This window comes from Anomaloglossus baeobatrachus, chromosome 3 (genome assembly GCF_048569485.1).
Source record: "Anomaloglossus baeobatrachus isolate aAnoBae1 chromosome 3, aAnoBae1.hap1, whole genome shotgun sequence".
Taxonomy (NCBI): Eukaryota; Metazoa; Chordata; class Amphibia; order Anura; family Aromobatidae; genus Anomaloglossus; species Anomaloglossus baeobatrachus.
In genome coordinates this window covers 366,289,343-366,316,415 of record NC_134355.1, presented here as the reverse complement: position 1 = coordinate 366,316,415, position 27,073 = coordinate 366,289,343, and the positions used below count along the sequence as shown (strand labels likewise).

Below are 27,073 nucleotides of genomic sequence, written 5' to 3'. Positions count from 1 at the left end.
TTACTGACAACACACCCAGTGAAAAAAAATTGGGCAAGATTATCCCAGTGGAACCCTTCAATGGAGACATTAAATCCAAATTATGTCATTTGTTTTGTCCCTGTGGTTTATATCTCCATCGGCAAAATAATTCGACCATTATCAGTAAGTTTTAGGAAGCATTTAAAGTCTAGTAACTTTGGAAAAGATTTCCCTAGATTAATCATATTCATGAGAAGCATTAGTCCAATCCTGAAGTCTTGACATTTGCAAGCTTAGGTAGGGTTAATTTTCTGCTACAGGGAGGTGATCATCATAAAATCCTACTAAGAAGAGAAGCCAAATGAATTATATAAAAGCCCAAGGTCCGTTAGGTTTTAACAATAAAAATGATCTGTGTTTTTATGACTATTATTGGCTCTTTTGTAAATCTTGTCTGATCATGTGTCCCTTTGATTACTGTGATGTGTTGATGTGACCTACGCGTAAAGGAAGTGGTTCCACATCATACTATATCAGGATCCTTTGAAGCATTGTTCCACTCGAAACGGCCATCGTCTATCATCCTGCCCACATCCTCCTGCACCCCTTGCTTTTATCAATATTTGAATAAAAAAATTATTTTATGGAATGGGGAGTGCCATCTTTTTAATTTCTTGTTGATTTGGCCCAGCAGCTCCTGTTCTCTCCCTACACCCAGTTATCACATGATTTCTAGGTCCGGAGGAGGAAGCACCGTCAGTGGTTCCTAATCTGTATAAATAATGCTTGTTTACTGCTGTGGTTATAGGGATCAAGTAGGCAGACATGATAACTAATCATGTCTGCTTTCCATGTAGGGAATGTGGCTGTGTATGACAGCCGACTGCCTCTGGCCTTACAGTTGCACAATGTCGTGCAGCTGCTCTACTATTCTTTTACATTTTGAAACGTCACTACAGACGTTTAACATACGGGGACCGCCAACAATGATGCAGTGACATCTCTACCTGCCCGTTGTCAGAATATGTCTGCAATTTTTTTTAAAGCCTTGTTTTCCAACCTGAGGTTTTGGAGTAACATAGCTGGTTAGTTCTTGCAAATTGTGCTGTAAGCTGTCTGTGGTAGACATAGCTAGATAAAACATTTGGATTTATGTTGTGCTTTAATGAATTTAAAATGTACCTTATAGACTTTTGAATATTCTTCAATGCTCAAACCTCTAAAGTGTGTCCATAGAGAAAGTGCTTGTGGATGTCCACTCTCAAGTTTTTTCATAAATTCATAGGCTGATTGTTTCATCTCTTCATCCTTATCTGCTTCTGCATTGACTTTCACATATACCTTTACATTACATAGCAAAAACAAAACCCCTTGAGAAGCAATGCTATTATTATGTCACAAAAAATGTTTAAATAAGGTTTGTGTCGACTATTGCACAGTAAATCGTATTAATTGTTCAAAAATTAAATCTTAATGTGCTCAGGGTGGTGGAAGAAAACCAAAAACCTATACTTGACTCCTGGACCGGCACCATGAGTCTGCATTCCCTACGGTGTCCCCACCATTCTTCTGGCATCAATGTATGGTGGGGGGGCATCATATGGCCACTGGCTGAACAGAATGTGAAGGCTGCAGTCGGAAAGGAAAATACTGTTTTCATAGAATGTGAAGGTTACAGCCAAAAAGTCTACAGAGGTCGCATCAGCAGACACCCTATGGAGTGCGGAGGAGCATCTCTGGTTTGTTTTGTTTTCTTACACCATCTTGGGCCCATTAAATTTAAATTTTGTACGGAGTGTAAAACCTCTTTAATATATCAGTAAATCCATACTTTATAAACCGTTATAAAAGATGACCTACCTCAAAAAGATGCTGCAGAGCATTAGATTTCAGCTTCTCTTCACAGCCAAACTTGCTAAAGCCAGCACCCAGAAGTCCTAGAAAATGAATTGGAAATTTTCATTAAATTTCATGGATTTTAATGCAATGTATATTTAGCATTGTTATTCAACACATATACTGAACGAGCAGAGTTCATTAGTCTTTATTTCACTAAGCACTTTTTATGCGATTACTTTTTTATACTACAATTTAAACAACTAAACGATTTTTGGACTCACCATTAAATCCTTTTCTCGTAGTCTTCATTGGGGACACAGGAAACTATGGGTGTGTGTTGCTGCCACTAAGAGGCTGACACTAAGAATTACATGCTTAAAGGCAACCCGACAGCTGCCATACCACAGACCGCATGTACAACGCACTGGCTGAGTGCTTAGTTTTAGAGAAAAACATCCTTTAAACATCATTTTTAAATCACCGCCCACTGCCAGTGACTGACATGTGCGTGTGTACAGGTAGAGAATCTGTCAGTCACTGACAGTGGGCAGGAGGACGTATCCCATGCAAATCAGTCATTGGCAGCCTTTAAACTTGCCGTAGCGTTTCAGTGCCAAGATACCTGCCCAATTTCATACAGCCACAGTCTCATACATGTTGCCCATGGATTGAGCCGTTAGTATTAGCTGTCAGGCTCTCAAAGAAGAAACGTTGGTTCCTCCTCAGGCTATACAAGCATCCTGGCAACCAAGCTATTCAGTTAGTGAGAAAAGCAGAAATAAAATATAATACCTTAATGCGCCCCTATGGGTGTAACATGAACAAAAGGTTGGATGCTATGTCTCCCAATGTAGACTACAAGAAAGGGATTTTATGGTGACTCCAAAAATCTTCTTCTCTCGGGCGCTACATTTGGGGAATACAAGAAACCATAGGACATCCCAAAGCAGTCCCTAGGGCGTAAAAAATATACAAATGTGTAAGGCAAATCTCTCAGGAGGTAAACTGATTGACTGCCACTTCCTGCCTAGACCTGCAAACGCCATGAGGGTGTGAACCGTGTAGAACTTTATAGGGCTGCTACTTGGTCCTCTGTTCACAGATTCTCAAAGCTGCAAGGTTGATGCAGGATGGCAAACCGCTCATTGAACGAGTGGAACGAGACAAAAAGGTGCACTTTGTTCTTAGTCTTATAAGCTTCCAGAATGGCAGCCCAAATCCAGTGAGCAATGGTTGCCTTAGGCTGCTTTCACACCTCCGGTTTTTGTTATGCGGCACAATCCGGCACTTTGCAGGAAAATCGCAACCGTTTTTTTTTGCTGCCGGTTGCGATTTTCCTGCATAGACTTTAATTAGTGCCGCATTGTGCCGCATGGCCTTGCGTTCCGTCCGGTTTTTGCCGCATGCCTCAGATTTAGCCGATGCGGCGGCCGGATGGAACGTTGCCTGGCACGTTTTTTCGTGCGGCAAAAAAAACCCGCATCGCGCCGCATTCGGCCGATGCGGCGCATTTTTCAATGCATGCCTATGGCGGCCGGATGCGGCAATAACCGCATCCGGCCGCCGCATGCGGTTTTTGCCACTGCGCATGCTCAGTAGCATGCCGCAAGCGGCAAAAATCGGACTGGCCGCAAAAGAAAAACTTATGCAAAGGATGCGGTGTTTTCACCGCATCCGTTGCATAGCTTGCACAGCCGGATTGAGCCTCAGAGCTCAAGCCGGATGTGTGAAAGTAGCCTTAGAGGCAGAGGGATCACGATAAGGTCCTTCTGAAATGACAAACAGGGAATCTGAAGGAAGCAGTCACCTTCAGGCAGTAACATACTGCTCTCAATGAGAATCAGACGAAACTTGGCGTCTTTATCCTTCCTGTTCCTCGCCAAGTGTTTGCGCACGGCCACAGCCTTCTTGATCAGGTGGTACAGGTCCTCCGGGAGGTCCGGGGCGAGGCCTTTGGACTTCAGGATTCTCAGAATTTTGTTACCGGTAACAAAACGGACCTGAGCAACTCCATGAGAATCTCTGAGGATGACACCGATCTGGGATGGGGTGAGACCCTTCTTGGCAAGCTTGTAGATCTGCTCCTTCACATCATCAGACGTAAGCTTCAACCAAGTGGGGACGCTGCGTCTGTAGGGGAGCGCCGACTGGGACAAGCCCTTTCCTGGAGCATGCATGCGACCCATGATGGCGGCTGCGAGGAAAAGCTATCTATCTATATATATATCCACTCAAACAGACACATATACTCACTGCAGCATTCAGTAACTGCCACAGTGGTATTTCTTGTCAGGCACCATTTATTTTTTTCCATAACTCTTCAAAATTGCAAGAATTCTGATAATACCCCTCATTAGTGTTACTGACAGTTAATGGTCAATATATTGTAAAGTGTCGATTACACCATACAATACACTGGGCCTGAGCCCCGGATGTTTTCAGTCCCTAGCAAAACCTTTGATTTCAGGGATCCAAGGGGGCCAGTTAGGGGGAACAGAGTGGGCCACACACTGAAGAAAAGACTAGATTTGAGATTTAAATCCCAGATCTTTCTGGAAAAGAATTGACAGGACCTAGACTTTAGGTATCCATGTGTATGACCACTAGCAACTAATTAAAACTGTCAAACTGTGACCATATGTGTGGTCACCATGGATACGTTAGGCCTTGTGCGCACACTGCGTTTTTACCCGCGGTTTTGCTGCAGAAATTTCTTGAGAAATGTTTGTAACCTTTCTGCAGACATTCTCCAGCAAAACCTATGGGAAAAAAAAAATAGTTGTGCGCACACTGCATTTTTTTCTTAAGAAAATTCTTTCTGCAGAATTTCTTGAGAATATGTATGCGAAAATGTGCATGTGACTTCTTTTCCCCAGGTACCTGCGGTATTTCACTCCATTCACTGTAATGCAATTGCAAAATACCGCGGGTATACCGCAGGTAGCAAATGATTTGCTGTATACCCTCGGTATAGCCGCGGTTTACCTGCGCGAATGTTCATCACTGCCCTGTGTTTTGCAGGGAAGTGATGTCATTAGGACAGGAAGAGAAAACGGAGCAGAGAGTAAACACACACATATCACACTCACACACAAACATATATAATACACATAGAAATCAAGCGGACATATAAAAATAAAAAAATGCGGGCTCCGCTGTATTTTTACCTTCCAGCCGAGGTAAACACACAGTGGCGGCCCGGTATTCTCAGGCTGGTGAGGGCGAGGGCCAGGGTTAATGCCTCCCCTCCTGCAGCCCAGAATATCAGCCCGCAGCTGCCCTGGGACTGTCGCATCCATTATGCGACAGTCCCAGAGAGTGTCCCCAGCTCTTCCAGATTGCCGTGATGCGGTGGCAATCCAGGTAATAAGGAGTTAAATGGCAGCGGATCGTTGCCATTTAAGTCCAGACTTAATCATGGCAGCGTCTATGAGACAGCTTTCATGATTAACCTGTAAGTAAAGTGAAAAAACACACACCACGAAAAATCCTTTATTTTAAATAAAATAAGAAAAAAGCCCCTCTTTCACCCCTTTATTACACCCCCAAAACACAGCTCCGGCGTACTCCACAGAAGTCCCACGATGCTTGCATCCAGCCGCGTCTGACACACTACTGAATGCAGCCTCGTAACGAGAATGCAGAGGTAACCACAGGTCATTTCTCACAGTCGGTAATGTGAACAACACATTAACGCTCAGGAGAACTGCAGTGATCTGTCCTCTATTATCTATCCATTTATCTATGTATCTATCCCTCTATATCTATCTATCCATTATCTATCTATCTATCTATCCTTCTATCTATTTATCTATCTATCTATCCATTTATCTATCTCAGAAGGAAATTACTTTTTTTTTTTCTTCCCCCAATGTGCTTTATTGCATTGAATGCATTAAAACACATGTACCAACCTGCGGAAAAACCACACCAAAACCGCACGAAAACCGCAACAAAACGCATGCGAATTTCGGTGCGGTTTTACCGCGGTTTTTACCGTGGGTGTGGGATTCTTTCAGAGGGTCCATTTTTTTTCTTAAGAAAATGGCACCTTCTAGTGCGCACATCGCCTAAGGCCCTGCAATGCCTTGAACATGAGGTAAGCGACATAGTGAATCAGAAGACCTACACTACAGTTCTAATTGGAGGTATTTGCTAATATTATTATTATTACACCTATTACATATTGGGATAGGATCTTAGAGATAGGAATATCCCTTTAAACAGAACCGGTCACCACTTTTTTGGCATATAAGCTGCGGCCACCACCACCGGGCTCTTATATACAGCATTCTAACAAGCTGTATATAAGAGCCCAGGCCGGGGGTATAACATAAAAAACACTTTATAATACTTACCTGACGGTCGAGCGGTGGGCCTTATGGGCTTCTCTGTTGTCCGATGCTGGCGCCTTCTCTTTCGGCCATCTTTGTCCTCTTTCTGAAGCCTGGGTGCATGACGCGGTTAACGCAGTTACGTCATACACACTCGCCGGTCCTGCGCAGGCCCACTACAATACTTTGATCTGCCCTGCTCAGGGCAGATCAAAGTGCGCCTGCTCAGGACCTGAATGCCGGCGAGTGTGTAGGACTTTGGACCCGCCATGCACCGTGGCTAGAGAAGGAGAACAAAGATGGCCAAAAGAGGCGGCGCTGGAAAACGGAAACGCCCATTAGACCCACCGCGCGACCATCAGGTAAGTATTATAAACTGTTTTTTATGTTATATTCCCGGCCTGGGCTCTTATATACAGCATGTTAGAATGCTGTATATAAGAGGCCGGTGGTGATGGCCACAGCTTATAGGCCGATAAAGTGGTGACAGGTTCCCTTTAAGCCGGTTTCATACCCAACATTGGTGGGCTGCTATATTTTATTTTTTTTGTAGCTTACATTGGGGGTTGTGACCACTTCCAGGGATCAGCCCCCTTATCTACCAATACTTTCCAGACAAGATTTTCTTTCAGTCCTCATTCAGATGAGTCCGGCTTTGGCACATGGAGAGGTAGGATATTAAGGGCACACCTTGATGTGGTTGGATGGCTTTTGTTCTCTTTGATCAAAAAAACCTTACATATTCAACGCTTGCTGCAATATTGGAGTTCACGTATTCATTAATCGCTGGGTGCTGCCGCATGGTGTATGTATATTGGCCACATTGTGTATTTGTGATCTGTACATTAAATTTAAAACTAAAAAAGGTGTGCGGGTTTTATTTTATTGTTTCTTTATTCATGGGCTGTGGGTCTCCTATCCTGAAATCAACAGCCTCATAGGCATATATGAGGCTCTTCAGTTCTGGCCCAGAGACCTGCAGTGGGTCGTGAATGTCGTATATGTATGAAACCGGCCTTAGTCTGCAGCTTGGACCGCCATGCTGGCTTTAAGTATGATACATATATCCCATGGTATCCAGACAATACTTGCATGATGAGAATGGGACACAGCTTTCAAGATATCAAAAAGCACAAAGAAATTGTAATAAATAACTAAAAATAAAATATAAGTGACGACACATTTTAGCATACTAGTAAAGCATAGTTTCTGAACTCACCAAATTGTAGCCCCCAGTCCCCTAAGTAGTTCACTCTTATAACTTCGTTACCAACAGCCTTCTTCAGGTTTGCTATAAAATTTCCTGGGGAAAAATAAAAATAAATCTATCTTCAGAAAACTGCCCACAATATTACTAATGTCATTTTCCTTCCAGCAGCGCATGCCGCAAGATACTTCTTCACAGTAGTTACATAGCTTCTGACAGACTCATTAACGTATAATGGGATCTATTAGGTTTCTATAACAGCACCTGCCCCCCCCCTAATTTTCTGTGGCTTATTTTCTGTGGCTTTTCTCCGTATGTTCTCTTAATACAGTTTTCCTTTTAATATAGTAGTATAGATTTTTCAGCATTTTATTTGCGCCTAAGTGCCCTTAAAGAAGGGAATTTTGGTTTACTTACCGTAAATTCCTTTTCTTCTAGCTCCTATTGGGAGACCCAGACAATTGGGTGTATAGCTTCTGCCTCCGGAGGCCACACAAAGTATTACACTTTAAAAGTGTAACCCCTCCCCTCTGCCTATACACCCCCCCGTGCATCACGGGCTCCTCAGTTTTGGTGCAAAAGCAGGAAGGAGGAAACTTATAAATTGGTCTAAGGTAAATTCAATCCGAAGAACGTTCGGAGAACTGAAAACCATGAACCAAAAGAACAATTCAACATGAACAACATGTGTACACAAAAGAACAAACAGCCCGAAGGGAAAAGGGGCGGGTGCTGGGTCTCCCAATAGGAGCTAGAAGAAAAGGAATTTACGGTAAGTAAACAAAATTCCCTTCTTCTTTGTCGCTCCATTGGGAGACCCAGACAATTGGGACGTCCCAAAGCAGTCCCTGGGTGGGTAAAAGAATACCCCGATAAAAAAAACCGACAACGGCCCCCTCTTACAGGTGGGCAACCGCCGCCTGAAGGACTCGCCTACCTAGACTGGCATCTGCCGAAGCATAGGTATGCACCTGATAGTGTTTCGTGAAAGTGTGCAGACTAGACCAGGTAGCCGCCTGACACACCTGCTGAGCCGTAGCCCGGTGCCTCAATGGCCAAGACGCCCCTACGGCTCTGGTAGAATGGGCTTTCAGCCCTGAAGGAAGCGGAAGCCCAGAAGAACGGTAGGCTTCAAAAATCGGTTCCTTGATCCACCGAGCCAAGGTTGACTTGGAAGCCTGCGACCCCTTACGCTGGCCAGCGACAAGGACAAAGAGCGCATCAGAACGGCGCAGTGGCGCCGTGCGAGACACGTAGATCCGGAGTGCTCTCACTAGATCTAACAAATGCAAATCCTTTTCACATTGGTGAATTGGATGAGGGCAAAATGAAGGTAAGGAGATATCCTGATTGAGATGAAAAGGGGACACCACCTTAGGAAGAAAGTCCGGGACCGGACGCAGAACCACCTTATCCTGGTGAAAAACCAGGAAGGGGGCTTTGCATGACAGCGCTGCAAGCTCTGACACTCTTCGGAGTGATGTAACTGCCACTAGAAATGCCACCTTCTGCGAAAGACGTGATAGAGAGACATCCCGCAGCGGCTCAAAAGGTGGTTTCTGAAGAGCCCGTAGAACCCTGTTGAGATCCCAGGGTTCCAGCGGCCGCTTGTAAGGTGGGACTATGTGGCAAACTCCCTGCAGGAACGTGCGGACCTGCGGAAGCCTGGCTAGACGCTTTTGAAAAAACACGGAAAGCGCCGATACTTGTCCCTTGAGAGAGCCGAGAGACAAACCCTTGTCCATTCCGGATTGAAGGAAGGAAAGAAAAGTGAGTAAGGCAAACGGCCAGGGGGTAAACCCCTTATCAGAGCACCAGGCTAAAAAGATCCTCCAAGCCCTGTGATAGATCTTGGCGGACGTTGGTTTCTTGGCCTGTCTCAGTGGCAATGACCTCTTGAGATAACCCTGAGGACGCTAGGAGCCAGGACTCAATGGCCACACAGTCAGGTTGAGGGCCGCAGAATTCAGATGGAAAAATGGCCCTTGGAGACAGCAAGTCTGGTCTGTCTGGGAGCGCCCACGGTTGACCCACCGTGAGGTGCCACAGGTCCGGGTACCACGACCTCCTCGGCCAGTCTGGAGCGACGAGGATGGCGCGGCGGCAGTCGGACCTGATCTAGCGCAACACTCTGGGCAGCATTGCCAGAGGAGGAAATACATAAGGCAGTCGAAACTGCGACCAATCCTGAACTAAGGCGTCCGCCGCCAGAGCTCTGTGATCCTGAGACCGTGCCATGAATGCCGGGACTTTGTTGTTGTGCCGAGACGCCATGAGATCGACGTCCGGCGTTCCCCAGCGGCAACAGATCTCTTGAAACACGTCCGGTGAAGAGACCATTCCCCTGCGTCCATGCCCTGGCGACTGAGAAAGTCTGCTTCCCAGTTTTCTACGCCCGGGATGTGAACCGCGGAGATGGTGGAGAAAAACCGCTCCCCACCCTGACAGACTCCCGTCCGTCGTGACCACAGCCCAGGATGGGGGCAGGAAAGATTTTCCCTTCGACAGAGAAGTTGGAAGAAGCCACCACTGAAGAGAGGTCTTGGCTGTCAGAGAAAGAGAGACGTTCATGTCTAGGGACGTCGACCTCCTGTCCCATTTGCGGAGAATGTCCCATTGGAGTGGACGCAGATGAAACTGCGCAAAGGGAACTTCCTCCATTGCTGCCACCATCTTCCCCAGGAAGTGCATGAGGCGCCTCAAGGGGTGTGACTGGGCCCGAAGGAGAGATTGCACCCCTGTTTTCAGCGAACGCTGTTTGTCCAGCGGTAGCTTGACTATCGCTGAGAGAGTATGAAACTCCATCCCGATGTAAGTCAGTGATTGGGTCGGAGTCAATTTTGACTTTGGGAAATTGATGATCCACCGAACCTCTGGAGAGTCTCCAGAGCAACGGTCAGACTGTGTTGACATGCCACCCGGGAGGGTGCCTTGACTAGGAGATCGTCTAAGTACGGGATCACCGAGTGGCCCTGAGAGTGTAGGACTGCCACAACGGATGCCATGACCTTGGTGAAGACCCGTGGGGCTGTCGCCAGGCCGAAAGGCAGTGCCACAAACTGAAGGTGTTCGTCCCCAATGGCGAAACGCAGGAAGCGTTGATGCTCTGGTGCGATCGGCACATGGAGATAGGCATCCCTGATGTCGATTGATGCTAGGAAGTCTCCTTGGGACATCGAAGCGATGACAGAGCGGAGGGATTCCATGCGAAACCGCCTGGTTCTCACATGTCTGTTGAGCAATTTGAGGTCCAAAACGGGACGGAATGAACCGTCCTTTTTTGGCACCACGAACAGGTTGGAGTAAAAACCGCGACCACGTTCCTGAAGGGGAACGGGGATCACAACTCCTTCTGTCTTCAGAGTGTCCACCGCCTGAAAAAGTGCAACGGTTCGCTCGGGGGGCGGAGATGTTCTGAAGAAACGAATCAGAGGACGAGAGCTGAACTCTATCCTGTAACCGTGAGACAGAATGTCTCTCACCCATCGGTCTTGGACATGTGGCCACCAGGCGGCGCAAAAGCGGGAGAGCCTGCCACCGACCGAGGATGCGGTTTGGGGAGGCCGAAAGTCATGAGGAGGCCGCCTTGGAGACGGTGCCTCCGGCGGTCTTTGGAGGACGTGACTTAGACCGCCATGCAGAAGAGTTCCTCTGGTTCTTCTGTGGCCTGTTGGACGAGGAGGATTGGGATCTGGCTGAGGGCCGAAAGGACCGAAACCTCGCTTGAATTTTTCGTTGCTGAGGTCTTTGGTTTGGGCTGGGGTAAGGACGAGTCCTTTCCCTTGGATTGCTTAATAATTTCATCCAATTGCTAGCCAAACAATCGGTCGCCAGAAAAAGGCAAACCGGTCAAGAACTTCTTGGAAGCAGAGTCTGCCTTCCATTCGCGTAGCCACATGGCCCTGCGGACTGCCACCGAATTGGCGGATGCTACCGCTGTACGGCTAGCCGAGTCCAGGACAGCATTCATGGCGTAGGATGAAAATACCGACGCCTGAGAAGTCAAAGACGCTACTTGCGGAGCAGAGGTACGGGTGACCGCATTAATCTCAGACAGACAAGCTGAGATAGCCTGGAGTGCCCACACTGCTGCAAAGGCTGGGGCAAAGGACGCGCCTATGGCTTCATAGATGGATTTCATTAGGAGCTCTATCTGCCTGTCCGTGGCATCCTTGAGCGATGAACCGTCAGCCACTGCTACTACGCATCTAGCCGCCAGTCTAGAGACTGGAGGATCCACCTTGGGACATTGAGCCCAACCCTTAACTACGTCAGAGGGGAAGGGGTAACGTGTGTCATTAAGGCGTTTAGTAAAGCGCTTGTCCGGAAAAGCTCTGTGCTTCTGGACAGCATCTCTGAAGTTAGAGTGATCGAAGAAAGCACTCCGAGTACGTTTGGGAAACCTAAACTGGTGTTTCTCCTGCTGTGAAGCCGACTCCTCTACAAGTGGAGTTGGAGGGGAAAGATCTAGCACCTGGTTGATCGACGCTATAAGGTCATTTACTATGGCGTCCCCTTCAGGTGTATCAAGATTGAGAGCAACGTCAGGGTCAGAGCCCTGAGCTGCGACCTCCGCCTCATCCTCCAGAGAGTCCTCAAGCTGAGACCCCGAACAGCGTGATGAAGTCGGGGAAGATTCTAAGCGAGCCCGCTTAGCCGGTCTGGGACTGCGGTCCGTGCCGGAGTCCTCCACGTAATAACTAGAGGCCACCCCAGGAGCACGCTGCGGCGCAGACCGAGAGGGGCCTGGGGGCGATGATCCCGCAGTGCCCGGGGCCTGTGTAAGGGCCGGTCTGGACTGCAAGGCTTCTAGTATCTTAGCAGACCATTTGTCCATAGACTGAGCCATGGATTGTGAAAGTGACTCAGAGAGTTTCTCAGCTAAAACTGCCAACTCTGTCCCTGCCACCTGGACAGGGGAAGCCGGCGGTTCTACCTGGGCCGAGGGTCCCACCAGTGCCCGAGGCTCCGGCTGAGCGAGTGCCACAGGGCCCGAGCATTGCTCACAGTGAGGGTAGGTGGAACCTGCAGGTAGCATAGCCGCACAAGAGGTACAGGTTGCAAAATAACCCTGTGCCTTGGCACCCTTGCTCCTTTGTGAACGACATGCTGTTGTCTCCCAGGAGAGTGATCACTGAGGGTATATAGCCACAAGCTAACAATACAGCCGAACCGAGAAAATGTATACAAATATAATATATATATATACAGTTCGGCACCCTAGGGGGACCAGCACCGGGTGACAGGTGTGGCTTACCGACCGCTCAAGCGGTGTGTGGCCACCAGATTCCCTGCCTCGGGTCTCCCAGAGCTGCAGCCAGAAGTCCTCCACCGGCAGAATGTGTTTAAAACATGGCTGCCGGCGTTCTCAGGGGAGGAGGGAGCCGTGGGCGTAACTACAAAAGTGCGGGAATCTGGTGCCCCAGAGTGATTAGTGAGGGGGGAGGAGGACACCTAAAGTGTGCTCCAGCCCTCACTGTCGGCGTCAGGCCGACCGTCTCGCCCTTACCCCTGACTGTCAGGCCCGGGGGCGGGAGTTTAAGGCACTAGGCCGCAAAAGCCGGGGACTAAATTTAAAACCGCGGCCGGCAAGCAGGCGCGGTCGGCGCGGTAGTCCCGGTCGTCATACCAACACAGCAGCCGCTGCAGCGTCTGAGGCCAAAGTGCTCCATGCACCGTCCCCAAGGGGACACAGAGTACCTGTAGATGCAGGGTCCTGTCCCTGATGATACTCAGTCTCCTGTCCGTCAGAATCCCACAGGGGCTGCGGAGGGAGCCCGGTCCCAGTGCCTGGATGACCGGTTAGGATCCCACTTCTCCCAGAGCCCCTAAGGGATGGGGAAGGAAAACGGCATGTGGCTCCAGCCTTTGTACCCGCAATGGGTACCTCAACCTTAACAACACCGCCGACTTAGTGGGGTGAGAAGGGAGCATGCCGGGAGCCCTGTTAGGGGCCCTCTTTTCTTCCATCCGATACAATCAGCAGCTGCTGCTGACTAAAATGGGAGCATGAGTGAATGTGTGCCTCCTTCAACACAAAGCATAAAAACTGAGGAGCCCGTGATGCACGGGGGGGTGTATAGGCAGAGGGGAGGGGTTACACTTTTTAAAGTGTAATACTTTGTGTGGCCTCCGGAGGCAGAAGCTATACACCCAATTGTCTGGGTCTCCCAATGGAGCGACAAAGAAAGTCCAAATTCCAGAGCCTACACCTTCCCCTTGGATCCCCCTCACTCCCTATTTTTCCCCCTCACTATGTTATATTGTTTGATAGCTAATGAATGATTAAATAAAAACTTAACACTGGACCCTGTGCGAAATGTATATAAGACTAAATAGGATTTCAAATCGATAGAATAAAAATGCATAATATATCATTTGCCAAAACACTGAATTTTGTTGAGTGAGGTCTCCATATCTGAGCCCTCGCTTCTGGTGTACAGCAGCCTAAAATCTGAAACTGCGCTCCAACTCCCAGGAATACGGCAGATCTCAGCAAAGGTGGGCTTGCATTGTAAGACACTAGTAAAAATTCTGCATGGACTCTTGAAAGGATATGAATGATCTTAAAAAAAAATCTATATAAAAATACAAAACCTGATTCTGTAACATGGCGTATCTCACCTATTATTGTGGAGCGTAAATGTCCGACATGAAATTTTTTTGAAATATTTGGTGAACTGCAAAAAAAAAAAAAAAAAAAAGTAAGAAATAAGGTGACATTTTTAATAATCCACTACATTGGCTCTGTAGGTCCCATGTGTACCCCGTAAAACAAAATGTACATAAGCAGCCATAACAAGGACTGGAAGTTCTATGAATTGCGGCAATCTGCAGTATTGAAACTACAAAAGAGCCAACCATTCTACCACCAATATAGAGAGCAATAGTATGGCTGCTCGGCATCGTAATGAGAAGTTAGTGGTCAGATGGGCACGACTCATGTACAGAGTATAACGGAAGTCAATGTGGGATTAGAGCATTTTTCCGGAAAATCTATTGGAAAAATGATAGCATTCCCCATTGGCTTCCATTATACTTGGGTGCCTGAGTCGCACCTATCCGTGCTTCTCTTAACTAATACCGAGCACCAGAGTATGGTAGTGCTCACTCATTGCTATAAAATAACCCTTCCCCTTTCTGAGATCTTCACTACAGTTAACATCGACATGCACGGCATTGCTGCAGAGGGGAGAACTCGCCTAATGGGATTCTCTGGGTCTGATGATTGATGACCTAGCCTCTGGATAGTTTATTAATTTGAGATCTTTGGGGTCTGACATTTTGCCCACCCATCAAATGATCCAGTAGCATCAGCCACTAAGCAATATACGGGCAGAACAGCAGCACCCCACACTGTTTAATGGCCACAGGGGAGTACTGCACTTTATCTCCCTATTGATGTGAATGCACTGCAGTGCTCTGCAGCAGACACTAAGCAATGTAATGCTGTATTCCGCCTGTGCATAGTTTGGTTCTGGCCACTGCTGGAGATGTTGTCAGCTAATCAGCGGGGGTTTTGGGTCCTCAATGATCTCATACGGTACTGACATAGGTTATCAATTGTTGAGACCTTGTGTATTTTTTCAAAATGGGGTCACTTCTGGGGGTTTCTGCTGTTTTGGCAGCTCAGGGGCTCTTGTGCATGTGACATGGCATCCACAATCTCTTAAAGAGTTAAAATTTGAAAACTGCATTTGACTTTAAAATTTTTGAAATTTTCATAAATTAATGCAAATCTCATGAAATTAAACTTACTAGTACCATAAAGTACAAAATGCCATTTGGGGTACCAATGACATAACATTCCCAAAAATGTTGAAGAAAAAAAAAAAAATCCCAAAAATGTGAAGAAAAAGTAACAAAAACTATAGTTCAAGAGTTATCTTTATTAGCGATGTACGAGCATGCTCGTTACTCGATACACAGCTCGTTACTCGATCAAGCATTGGGATGCCCGGGTAGTTGAGGTGCTTGGATGTGTCGTCCGGGAAATAACGACCACCAAGCACAGGCTTGCTTCACTGCATGGTGTGTGCAGCCCCATAATGCTCATTACTTGCCTCGATCTCGGCTGAGCGTCTGGCCAGCTCGAATCGAGTAAGGAGCAATTTAGTGCTCGCCCATCACTAATCTTAAACCTTGTTTTGGCACTATTCCACGTTGTTCACCAAGCAATAAAAGTGGAAAGATCACTTTATTCTTCAGATTAGTACAATCATAATATCAGGCTTATATAGATATTTTTATATATTATATTTATTTCATATTTGCTAAATACTGTTTCTAGAACCATATAAATATTTTTTTTTCATAATATCTTCAAGACTATAATTTTATTTTTCTGTCAAAAGAGCTTTTTTTCATTGAAGTTTTTAATGGTACTATTTTGGACTACACAATTGTCACGGGAAAGATGGGTAACTGAGCAGGGGCACCTAGATTGGCCCTCAGACTGGGGACCCTGCGCTGTCCCTCATCTCAGAGGTACGCTCAATGGTAGCGAGGTCTGGACTGCCAGCATGACCGTAACTCCTGCTGTACCTTCATCTAGCACTCCCTCTCCCCCACCACTGGGGAGGGCCAGGAATAAAGTAACAAGCCCCACGAATAACACAGACAGGGGAGAACTAAAACACATACATACTGCAATCAGACACAGGGGAGACAACACGTGCACAGGAAGAAATAAGATAGAGGGAGGAAATAAACTGACAAAAGGGATATTTCCACACCACACCAGTTATCATACAAGTGGGTACTGAAAGTATTAAAACTGATCAACAGTGACTGGATCACACACTAAGGCCAGCATCGCTGAAGCAAAATTGGAGCCAAAATTGGAGCCAGCTCATATTAGTGATGAGGAAACTGAACCAGCACCTTATAAAGGGTGGAGGCGGCTGTGAGTGGTCATAAGGCTAAGTTCACACATCCGTTTTTTCCAATCAGGCACAATCTAGTTTGTGCCTGATGCAACGGATCCAACTCAGATTGTGTAAAAACTGATGTGACGGATCTGGTAAAAAAAACGGATTCGTTTTTTTTTGTTTTGTTTTTTAATGCAGAGAGAGACCCCATCATCACCGCACAAACTCCGGCACTATCGCCCCCATCATCACCGCACAAACACCGGCACTACCGCCCCCATCATCACCGCACACACAGGCACTACCGCACGCATCATCTCCGCACACCCCTGCACTAATGCACGCATCATCACCGCACACGCAGGCACTACCGCACGCATCATTACCGCACACGCAGGCACTACCGCACGCATCATCTCCGCACACCCCTGCACTACTGCCCCCATCATCACCGCACACGCAGGCACTACCGCACGCATCATTACCGCACAGGCAGGCACTACCGCACGCATCATCACTGCACACGCAGGCACTAACGACACGCATCATCACCACACACGCAGGCACTACCGGCATGCATCATCTCCGCACAGCCCTGCACGCATCATCACCGCACACGCAGGCACTACCGCACGCATCATCACCGCACACACCCCGGCACTACCTCAGTGACGTCACCGCTGACAGCGCGATTCACTTCAGTTGCTGCGTGGAGGTGATAGAGAGCGGTCGTGTTCTACTGCCGCTCCTTTCAGCTTCATGTAGCAGAGCTGAAAGACTCGTGGGACCGTGTGTGGATTACGTCGGACCTGCAGAGGTATTTGGGGATTTTAATAAAATGGTGAAAGAGGGTGTTTTTTTGTCTTTTATTCCAAATAAAGTATTTTTTTGGGTGTATGTGTTTATTTACTTTATCTTCCAGGTTAATCATTGGGGGTGTCTCAGACGCCTGCCATGATTAACCCCTTATTACCGTGATTGCCACCGCACCAGGGCAATTCGGGATGAGCCGGGTAGAGTCCCGGGACTGTCGCATCTAATGGATGCGGCAATTCCAGGCGGCTGCTGGCAGATATTTTTAGGCTGGGGGACTCCCCATAATGTGGAGCTCCCCATCCTGAGAATACCAGCCTTTAGCCATGTGGCTTTATCTTGGCTGGTATCAAAATTAGGGGGGACCGCACGCCATTTTTTTTTTAAATTATTTTTTACTGCAAGATATAGACCCGCCCACCGGCGGCTGTGATTGGTTGCAGTGAAACAGTCGTCACTCAGCATGGGGGCGTGTCTGCCTGCAAACAATCATAGGCACCGGTGGGCGGGGGAAGCAGTGAATACAAGATGGCCAGCAGTGTGACAGCCGTGAAGCTCCGCACCCGTGATTGGCGAGTGGGTGAGAGTGAGTGAGTCAGTGAGTGAGAGAGTTTGAGAGAGAGTGAGTGATTGATTTTCTGACAAGCAATGAATTTATATCACTTCTGGGCATGCGTAGAAGTAAAAATCGGATCCGGTACATACTTCCGGCGTTTGACGCATGCCACCGGATTCGGCGCGCATAAACTTTCATTATGTACCATGCCGCATAGCACCGCATCCGGTGCTATACAGTTTTTTGCCGCTGGCAAAAAACGTTATTCTCTGCAGCCTGTGCAGCCGCCGGAGATGATTTTTGCCGCATCCGGCAAAAACCGGATCAAACGCGAGTACGTGCGGCACAATCCGGCGCTAATAAAAGTCTATGCGGAAAAACTGCACCCAGCGCCAAAAAGAAACGGATGCGAATTTCCCACAAAGTGCCGGATTGTGCCGCACAGCAAAAACCTGATCTGTGTAAATACCCTTAGCAACCTGAGCTCCTTGCAGCACTTGACAAGCCAACAGGAATTAACTCTTGCTGGACAGATGACAGTGAACATAAAACAGCTGATGCCCAACTTTGGCTGAATAACTTAGAGACATCAGGTTGCCTGTCAGACTCTGCGGTGTGCACAGAGTCTGACGCCACCATGACACTTAGCAAGTGCAGAACTTCACATGACAACATTTGATTGTTTTTTTTCCCCCGATGTTTGAAAACAGAGTAAACTGAAATTCATTATTTATTTTTTTTAATTAACTCTTTCTCTGCGGAAAAAGTGATCAGAAAAATTTGTTCTTCAGATTAGTCTGAACACAGTGATACCACATTTATACATTTTGCACACTAAGGGTATGTGCGCACGTTGCTTTTTACCTGCTTTTTACCTGCTTTTTTGCTGCTTTTTCTTCTGCGCTGTTTAATGCCAAAATGGATGTGTTCTTCTATTCAAGCAAAGTCTATGGGAATTTGGGTTTCTTGTTCACACTATGTTGTTCAAAATGCTGCCTTTTTGTGGCAGAACTTTGGTCAAAAACTCAGCTTTTCAAAGAAGCAACATGTCAATTGTTTTTGCCATTTGGGTTTTGCACTGCAAAGCTGAGTTTTTGACCAAAGTTCTGCCACAAAAAGGCAGCATTTTGAACAACATAGTGTGAACAAGAAACCCAAATTCCCATAGACTTTGCTTGAATAGAAGAACACATCCATTTTGGCATTAAACAGCGCAGAAGAAAAAGCAGCAAAAAAGCAGGTAAAAAGCAGGTAAAAAGCAACGTGCGCACATACCCTAACATCTATTTCTCTGGCGCTTTATTAGAGGACACAAGAAACAATGGGTGTACGCTGCTGCCACCATGAGGCTAGCACTAAGAATTACAACCTTAAAAAGAAATTCAGCCTCTCTTTTTTTTCTCTCGTCAGGATGGCAGCCACTAATGCAGTCGGTGTTAAGGCACTGATGAGGACAGTCCTTGACCTTTTCTCCTGCCCACCTCGCCCCCCCAGAGCCCGGCATGTTCATGGGTCAAAGACTAAGCTGAAGATCATCTCTTCATAGATATGGATCATGGTAATATCAATCTTTAGGACAGGAAAGTGGATCTTCTCCCGAATCCTGCTGCATTGTGCCAGCTCCCAGACCATCTCCGTGATGCTTGTCTTCGGTCTTCTATTTTTTTCTTCTTCAGCCTTCTTTCATTCTTCTGGTGGTGCACTTACTTTTCGGTTACCCATTGAATCTTCCGCTGCTTCCTAGTGACTTGCTTGGGGCTGGGCCTCTCTGCTTTTATACTCCACCGACCAGAACTCAAAAGCTGATAGTCTGTTTGTCCTGGGATCCTACACAAAAGGACCCCAGCAAGGCTCACCTCCTCTCACTTAAAAACCCCTTCCTGTCTTTGTCTACACTTCATCTTTTCTCTATATATAAAACTACTAGCTGTATTACCCAGCTTCGCCCAGGTTAATAGCTGATGTTAACAAAATAGAATGTATTAACAAAAATGTATTCTGCACACAAAAACCACAAAACAAATTGATAGAAATGTAATTATAATGTCTGTCTCCCCCTCTGTATATATCTCTCTGTCTCTCTATCGCTTTGTCTGTCTGCCTCTTTCCCTGTCTGTCTCTGTCTCTTTCTCCGTCTGTATATCTCTCTGTCTCTTTCCCTGTCTCTCTCTTTCCCTGTCTCTCTCTTTCCCTGTCTCTCTCTTTCCTTCTCTTTTCCTCTGTCTCTTTGTCTGTCTGTTTCTTTCCCTCTCTTTCCCTGTCTGTCTGTTTCCCTGTGTCTGTCTCTTTGTCTGTCTGTCTCTTTCCCTGTCAGTCTGTCTTTTTATCTGTCTCTTTGTGTCTGTCTCTTACCCTGTCTTGTCTGTTTCTTACCCTGTCTGTGTCTGCCTCTTTCCCTGGCTGCATTGTAACACGCCAACATTAAATTTATGGTTGTGGCTGCGCATTCTTCTGAAGTTCTGGCTGCACTGTGGCTCCCAGCTCCATTCGCTTTAATGGAGGCAGTTTTTTGGTGAATAACTGTAAAGCGTGGGGTTAAAATTTCCCCTCAAAACATAGCCTATGACGCTCTCGGGGTCCAGAAGTGTGAGTGTGCAAAATTTTGTGGCTGTAGCTGCGACGGTGCAGATGCCAATCCCGGACATACACATACACACACACACACACACATTTAGCTTTATATATTAGATATCTGACCCCACAGAAAAGAAAAAACTAAAGCAACACAGCAAAGGTTCCCAGGTAAAGGCCCAAGCTGAATAGCAGAAAAAAAGGGGAGAGTCAATCCATAAATAGAACAAGTTTACCGGTGTCCCCTGAATCACTTGGTTCACACTATTAACAGGAAAGATGTGACACAGGCCACTAAAGTCCTATGATTTGTACTATTAGTTCTGCTTCCATTTTCTGTCTTTCCCATTCCTGCTGCACTACCTGGGACGCTTTGCACCCCTATTTACTTTTTCTGATATAGCACTAGTGCTGCTCTACTTTTTTCTTTTATATTTTGATCACAGAAGTGTGCACAGCAAAATCTTAGACATGATATAAAAAAAAAAAAGTATATGTCAGACTACATGCATTCTGAGCCCGACGTGCTCACCTACACCGCATGAGGAGAGGATCTTGGAGGGAATAGAGGGAGATGAACACTCCTGAGCATACCATGTGATTGATATGAAACGCTAGTATGACTATGTCTCTATTAGATTATGGACGTCGCAACTTCATCTAATTACACTCACTGAAGATTATATGTTACAGGAAACCTGTCAGGTCCCCTATACCCTCTAACCCAGCACCATTCATATCAGTATGGCCAAATTCCCTCCCTATCCAGCCCTGTGTAATGCTATTCACTAACATGAATGTTTAAAAAAAAAACTACTTATAAACCTCCCTATCCCTAAGCTAATTAGTCCTGTGACTAGGCAAAGGGGCGTTCGTTCCCCTGACTATTCGGCCCTCTTTCCATGTTATCACGCCCCTGTGGATATGATAACATGACTTCCACAAGCTGGTGTCTTCACCAGCTCGTGGAAATCATCCAAAGGTATCCTGATCTTCAGAAATGGTATAATCCAAGTAAGGGCACCACTTATAAGGAGTCAGAACTAGATCTATCAGCTTAAAGGGAATCCTGTCACTAGGTTTTTTCCACCTAATCTGAGAGCAGCATAATGTAAGGGCAAATACCCTGATTCCAGCGATCTGTCACTAACTGGGCTGCTTAGTGTAGTTTTGATAATACCACTGATTAATCAGCAGTAGATTATCATTACTGGACTACTTGGCCTGCTGTCAGGCAGTCCAGTAAATTCATGAGCTCTGTATAACTGCTGGATCTGCAGAAGAGAAAATATTGATTTTATAAAAATGATAGCAAACAGCTCAGCAAGTGACACATCGCTGGAATCAGAGTCTCTGTCTCTACATTATGCTGCTCTCAGATGGAAGAGAAAAACCTGGTGACAGATTCCCTTTAACCTTTTAAGCTGACATATGTGGTTCTGACTCCTTATAAGTGGTGCGCCTTCTTGGATTATACCACTTTTGAAGATCAAGGTATCTTTTCCACATATTGTGGAGTCTTTTTTTTTTTTTTAGGTCCCCTGGCTCTGCTCATGATAAAAGTTATGTTGGAGCATAAGAATCATTAGACACATTTTCTAAACTTATTTTCTATTATGTCCTCTTTGAATAGCTGTTTCCCTCTTCCAATATGACATTTATTAGGTTTAAACAGTAAATGAGCATACTTCGAGCACTGCAAACATGGGTCTTTCTTCACTATACTGCGCGTCCAGGTTATCAATGGCAATGCACGATTACGCGTGGAGTACAGGACCTTTTTCGGTTTGGTTTAACTTTATTGATATATGAAGTGGCGTTCAAGGGACGCAGGATTCGGCACCATATGAGGCGTTTTTTGGACTGTATTAATGAAGTGAATTGCTTTTGAAAATTATGTATACATGTGAAGGTTTATAACCAATTTACATGCTATAAACTTATAAAAGGAACCACAGCCACACCATGATTTACCAGACGTATATATAGATAGCAACCATCATAGTATGTATAAATTCTGGATGGGGACCGAGGATAAGTCGTAATTAATAGCAACCGAGGAGAAAACACACGACCAAAATCCAAAGTGCAAAAGTGAGATCTTTATTAGCATAGGGGTAGGTGCGGGGCGGCACAGTACAAGTGAGGGCATGGACAATAAAACACTGACCATAATATATAGACAATTAGTCAAGTAAATGATATGTCCATATTAAAGATCACATAACCTCAATCATTATGCATGTGAAAGACCAATTGATAACTTGTACTAGATAACTAAAGAACGCCCCCTGACGAAGGCTTCTAGCCGAAACGGCCGTCGGGAAGGACGCGGACAACACCCACTGACCACCTAATCCTCCAGGTATAGTGCCACATCAGATAACTCCTACGATTGTGGAAGTTTCCCCTTGTATATGGGTGTTACAGCTGTATTAGTCACACCATTTAATACTGGATTGGGGACCAACACTGATTAATTCTGTAGAAAAGGTTTTTCTCTATCATACATAATGGTATGGCTCTTCCTGGTTGATGTTGTATACAATTGTCCATTTACTCCTTTATGTGCATTATTTGACCTTTTGACATGATCACAACCTGTCTATAATGCTCACTGTGTCAGTCTGCAAATTGGTGTCAATACAGGCTATGTGCATCGCAAGATTCTATTATTAATATGTACTCTCTGGGGTTCCCTTGAATTTCAAATATAGTTTTTTTGCAACTACGGTTCTTAGAACGAAATACTGCAATCAATTGGATTCTGATGCATGGGATATGTGGGTAATCCTTTTACCCCCCCCCCTTTTTCTTGGTGATGCAATCTTTCCTGTTGACACTTGTAGTTCTTTATTTATCTAGTACAAGTTATCAATTGGTCTTTCACATGCATAATGATTGAGGTTATGTGATCTTTAATATGGACATATCATTTACTTGACTAATTGTCTATATATTATGGTCAGTGTTTTATTGTCCGTGCCCTCACTTGTACTGTGCCGCCCCGCACCTACCCCTATGCTAATAAAGATCTCACTTTTGCACTTTGGATTTTGGTCGTGTGTTTTCTCCTCGGATGCTATAAACTTTATATGTTCTGTATTAGATCATAACGATCTGTCAATCACGCATTAACAACTTAAACTTAACAAGAAATGTGTTTTTATACACAAACATCTGCAGGAAAAAAGAAAAACTTCCGGCGTCCAGACTGGCAAGGATAATGATCCTACCACTCTGATGAAGCATCTCTAAAGGACCCCACAGAGCAAGGAGTGGAATTCATGGTGAAGTCCAAATTTGAATTTGCAGGATCAACCCTGTGTCAAACCTGCGCTGCTACCTGGGTTGCCAAGGCAGAACCTACAGCAAAGCGTCATATATGGGTCTTCACCATCTGGGCTGCCACACTTCGCAGATCAGTTTGCCCTCGAAGGTAAGTAACGGAGAAGCTGGTCAAGATCATTTTGGACGCCACAGGTGGGAAGAGTACCCTGCTGCTGCAGGGGACACTTACCAGTTTTGCTCCTTTTTTCAGTTCCCATTTATCTGGCAGGAAAGACCTGCCATCCCTCAAAAAAACAAGAGACCACCCTTCAAGCAAACATCTTCCATCCTGACAACCACCCCGGTAAGTTTTCATGAACCAGAAGCAATAGGTTCTGAATGACTGTGCATTCCCACTTGGTATCTTTTTGAGTGGGCAGCTATCTCCTCTTTTTCTGGGACATGTGTCTCCTCCGAATACAAGAAAGAATTCTGGACGAGACCATTTTTTTCTATTCCTTCCTTCATGGACCACCTCTTTGGCAACCTTTTTTCACATAGAATCGTGATGTAAAATACATTCGACGAAAGATCAAGAATTCTGAACAAAACAATTTCTACTTGACCATCTCAATATTTAAAGGGAGCATATTCCTTAAGGACATTCTGGTGTGTGTGTGTGTGTGTGTGTGTGTGTGTGTGTGTGTGTACACACACCTGTATTCTACTAGCGTCAAACCTTTTGGGACATCTGACAAAAGCTCTGAGGTAAATCCATATCTGGAGCCATCATGTCTTATTTTGTGCAGAACTTTCTAAAATGAGAACATAGGACATGATTAGAATACACTTTCCATATTTCTCCCATATTTTAATTAATTTACTAATCTCACCTTAACCAATAGAGGTCTGTTAACTGTAAATGTTAGGACTCCCCGTGCCAGTTCGAATTCACTAATGGTAGAGTCTGAAATGAACTATGAAATAAAGAGGTTTTCATTTTGTGATAACTGAGTACACACTTTGGGCAAAAGCAGTGTTCACACATCCTAATTATGGATTTCACTGCCAATGACATATGTAATACATTACTAAATTAAAGGGGTTTTCTGAAAATGTGAAAAAATATAGCCACCATCACATATTTCAAGCTGCAACTCATCCCAGTCAGTTGTTAGGATGGATTTTAACATAAAGAACTAACGCTTTTGACTCTCTCAACTGTTGGTAGCAGTATCATGAAAGAAGGGAATTTTGTTTACTTACCGTAAATTCCTTTTCTTCTAGCTCCTATTGGGAGACCCAGACAATTGGGTGTATAGCTACTGCCTCCGGAGGCCACACAAAGTATTACACTTTAAAAAGTGTAACCCCTTCCCTCTGCCTATACACCCTCCCGTGCATCACGGGCCCATCAGTTTTGGTGCCAAAGCAGGAAGGAGGAACTTATAAATTGGTCTAAGGTAAATTCAAACCGAAGGATGTTCGGAGAACTAAAACCATGAACCAAAAGACCCCTTCAACATGAACAACATGTGTACACAGAAGAACAACAGCCCGAAGGGAACAGGGGCGGGTGCTGGGTCTCCCAATAGGAGCTAGAAGAAAAGGAATTTACGGTAAGTAAACAAAATTCCCTTCTTCTTTGTCGCTCCATTGGGAGACCCAGACAATTGGGATGTCCAAAAGCATTCCCTGGGTGGGTAAAAGAATACCTCGATAAAAAGAGCCGAAAAAAACGGCCCTCTCTTACAGGTGAGCAACCGCCTCCTGAAGGACTCGCCTACCTAGGCTGGCATCTGCCTCAGCATAGGCATGAACCTGATAGTGTTTCGTGAAAGTGTGCAAACTCGACCAGGTAGTGCTGCCACACCTGCTGAGCCGTAGCCTGGTGACGCAATGCCCAGGATGCCCCTGCGGCTCTGGTAGAATGGGCTTTCAGCTCCAAAGGAATCGGAAGCCCAGAAGAACGGTAGGCTTCAAGGATCAGTTCCTTGATCCACCGAGCCAAGGTTGACTTGGAAGCCTGCGACCCCTTACTCTGGCCAGTGACACGGACAAAGAGCGCATCAGAACGGCGCGGGGGCGCAGTGTGCGAAAAGAAGAGCCGGAGTGCTCTCCCGAGATCTAACAAGTGCCATCCTTTTCACAACTGTGAACTGGATGCCAAAAGAAGGTAAGGAGATATCCTGATTGAGAAGAAAAGGGGGATACCACCTTAAGAAGGCATTCCGGGACCGGACGCAGAACCACCTCATGCTGGCGAAACACCAGGAAGGGGGCTTTGCATGACAGCGCTGCTAGCTCGGACACTCTCCGAAGTGATGTGCCTGCCACTAGGAAGACCACCTTCTGCGAAAGGCGTGATAGATATAACTCTAAGAACGCTAAGAGCCATGACTCAATGGCCACCCAGTCAGGGTGAAGATCGCAGAATTCAGATGGAAAATGGCCCTTGGGCCAGCAAGTCTGGTCGGTCCTGGGAGTGCCCACGGTCGACCCACCGTGAGGTGCCACAGATCCAGGTATCACGACCTCCTCGGCCAGTCTGGAGCGACGTCAGTCGGACCCGATCTTGAGTAACACCCTGGGCAGCAGCGCCAGAGGATGAAATACATAAGACAGTCGAAATTGCGACCAGTCCTGGACTGATGCGTCCGCCGCCAGCGCTCTGTGCTGGTGGTTGATGTACGCGACCGCCGTGGCGTCGTCCGACAGTATCCGGATCTGCCTGCCGTCCAGCCACCGCTGGAACGACTTTAGGGCTAGCTACACTGCCCTTATCTCCAGAACATTGATCTGAAGGGAGGACTCTGTCAGAGTCCAGGTTCCCTGAGCCCTGTGGTGGCGGAAGACCGCTGTCCACCCTGACAGACTCTCGTCCGTCGTGACCATAGCCCAGGATGGGAGCAGGAAGGATTTTTCTTTCAACCAAGAAGTGGGAAGAAGCCACCCCTGAGGAGAGGCTTTGTCTGCCAGTGAAAGAGAGACGTTCCTGTCTAGGGACGTCGACCTCCTGTCCCATTTGCGGAGAATGTGCCATTGGAGTGGACGCAGATGAAACTGCGCAAAGGGAACTGCCTCCATTTGCTGCCACCATCTTCCCTGGGAAGCGCGTGAGGCGCCTCAAGGGGTGAGACTGGGCCCGAAGGAGAAAGTGCACCCCTGTCTGTAGCGAACTCTGTTTGTCCAGCGGTAGCTTCACTATCTCCGAGGGAGAATGAAACTCCATCCCGAGGAAAGTCAGTGATTGGGTCGGTGTAAATTTTTACTTTGGGAAATTAATGATCCACCCGAACCTCTGGAGAGTCTCCAGAGCAATGTTCAGGCTGTGTTGACATGCCACCCGGGAGGGTGCCTTGACTTAGGAGATCGTCTAAGTAGGGGATCACCGAGTGTCCCTGAGAGTGTAGGCCCATCGCCACTGATGCCATGACCTTGGTGAAGACCCGTGGGACTGTCGCCAGGCCGAATGGCAGAGTCACGAGCTGAAAGTGTTCGACCCGGAGGCGAAACACCGGAAGCGTTGATGCGCTGGTGTAATCGGCACATGGAGATAAGCATCCCTGATGTCGATTGATGCTAGGAAGACTCCCTGGGACATCGAAGCGATTACTGAGCGGAGAGATTCCATCCGAAACCGTCTGGTTCT

The 27,073-nt window shown here is 46.4% G+C and overlaps 2 protein-coding genes across 2 annotated transcripts in view; both read right to left on the bottom strand.

Moving 5' to 3' along the window:
* Nucleotides 1-27,073, bottom strand: part of RARS2 (arginyl-tRNA synthetase 2, mitochondrial) — a 134,134-nt gene that overhangs the window by 68,208 nt on the left and 38,853 nt on the right. The window contains exons 4-9 of the mRNA XM_075340146.1: nucleotides 24,315-24,398; nucleotides 24,139-24,236; nucleotides 13,966-14,021; nucleotides 7,354-7,437; nucleotides 1,822-1,898; nucleotides 1,144-1,302 (exon numbers count right to left, since the gene is read on the bottom strand). Of these exons, the coding sequence (XP_075196261.1) occupies nucleotides 1,144-1,302; nucleotides 1,822-1,898; nucleotides 7,354-7,437; nucleotides 13,966-14,021; nucleotides 24,139-24,236; nucleotides 24,315-24,398 (558 nt within the window). The remainder of the gene's footprint in view (nucleotides 1-1,143; nucleotides 1,303-1,821; nucleotides 1,899-7,353; nucleotides 7,438-13,965; nucleotides 14,022-24,138; nucleotides 24,237-24,314; nucleotides 24,399-27,073) is intronic.
* LOC142295815 (small ribosomal subunit protein uS15) lies at nucleotides 2,707-4,002 on the bottom strand. Its single transcript, XM_075338906.1, has 2 exons — nucleotides 3,608-4,002; nucleotides 2,707-2,753 (listed from the first exon to the last, which is right to left on the bottom strand). Exons 1-2 carry the CDS (start codon nucleotides 3,984-3,986, stop codon nucleotides 2,707-2,709), a joined length of 426 nt encoding a protein of 141 aa, XP_075195021.1. The 5' UTR covers nucleotides 3,987-4,002.

Coding starts and splice junctions, on each gene's coding strand:
- LOC142295815 (XM_075338906.1), bottom strand. CDS start 3,986: ATGGGTCGCATGCATGCTCCAGGAAAGGGCTTGTCCCAGTCGGCGCTC. Junction 2,754..3,607: donor CAGTATGTTACTGCCTGAAG/GTGACTGCTTCC, acceptor TTTACGCCCTAG/GGACTGCTTTGGGATGTCCT.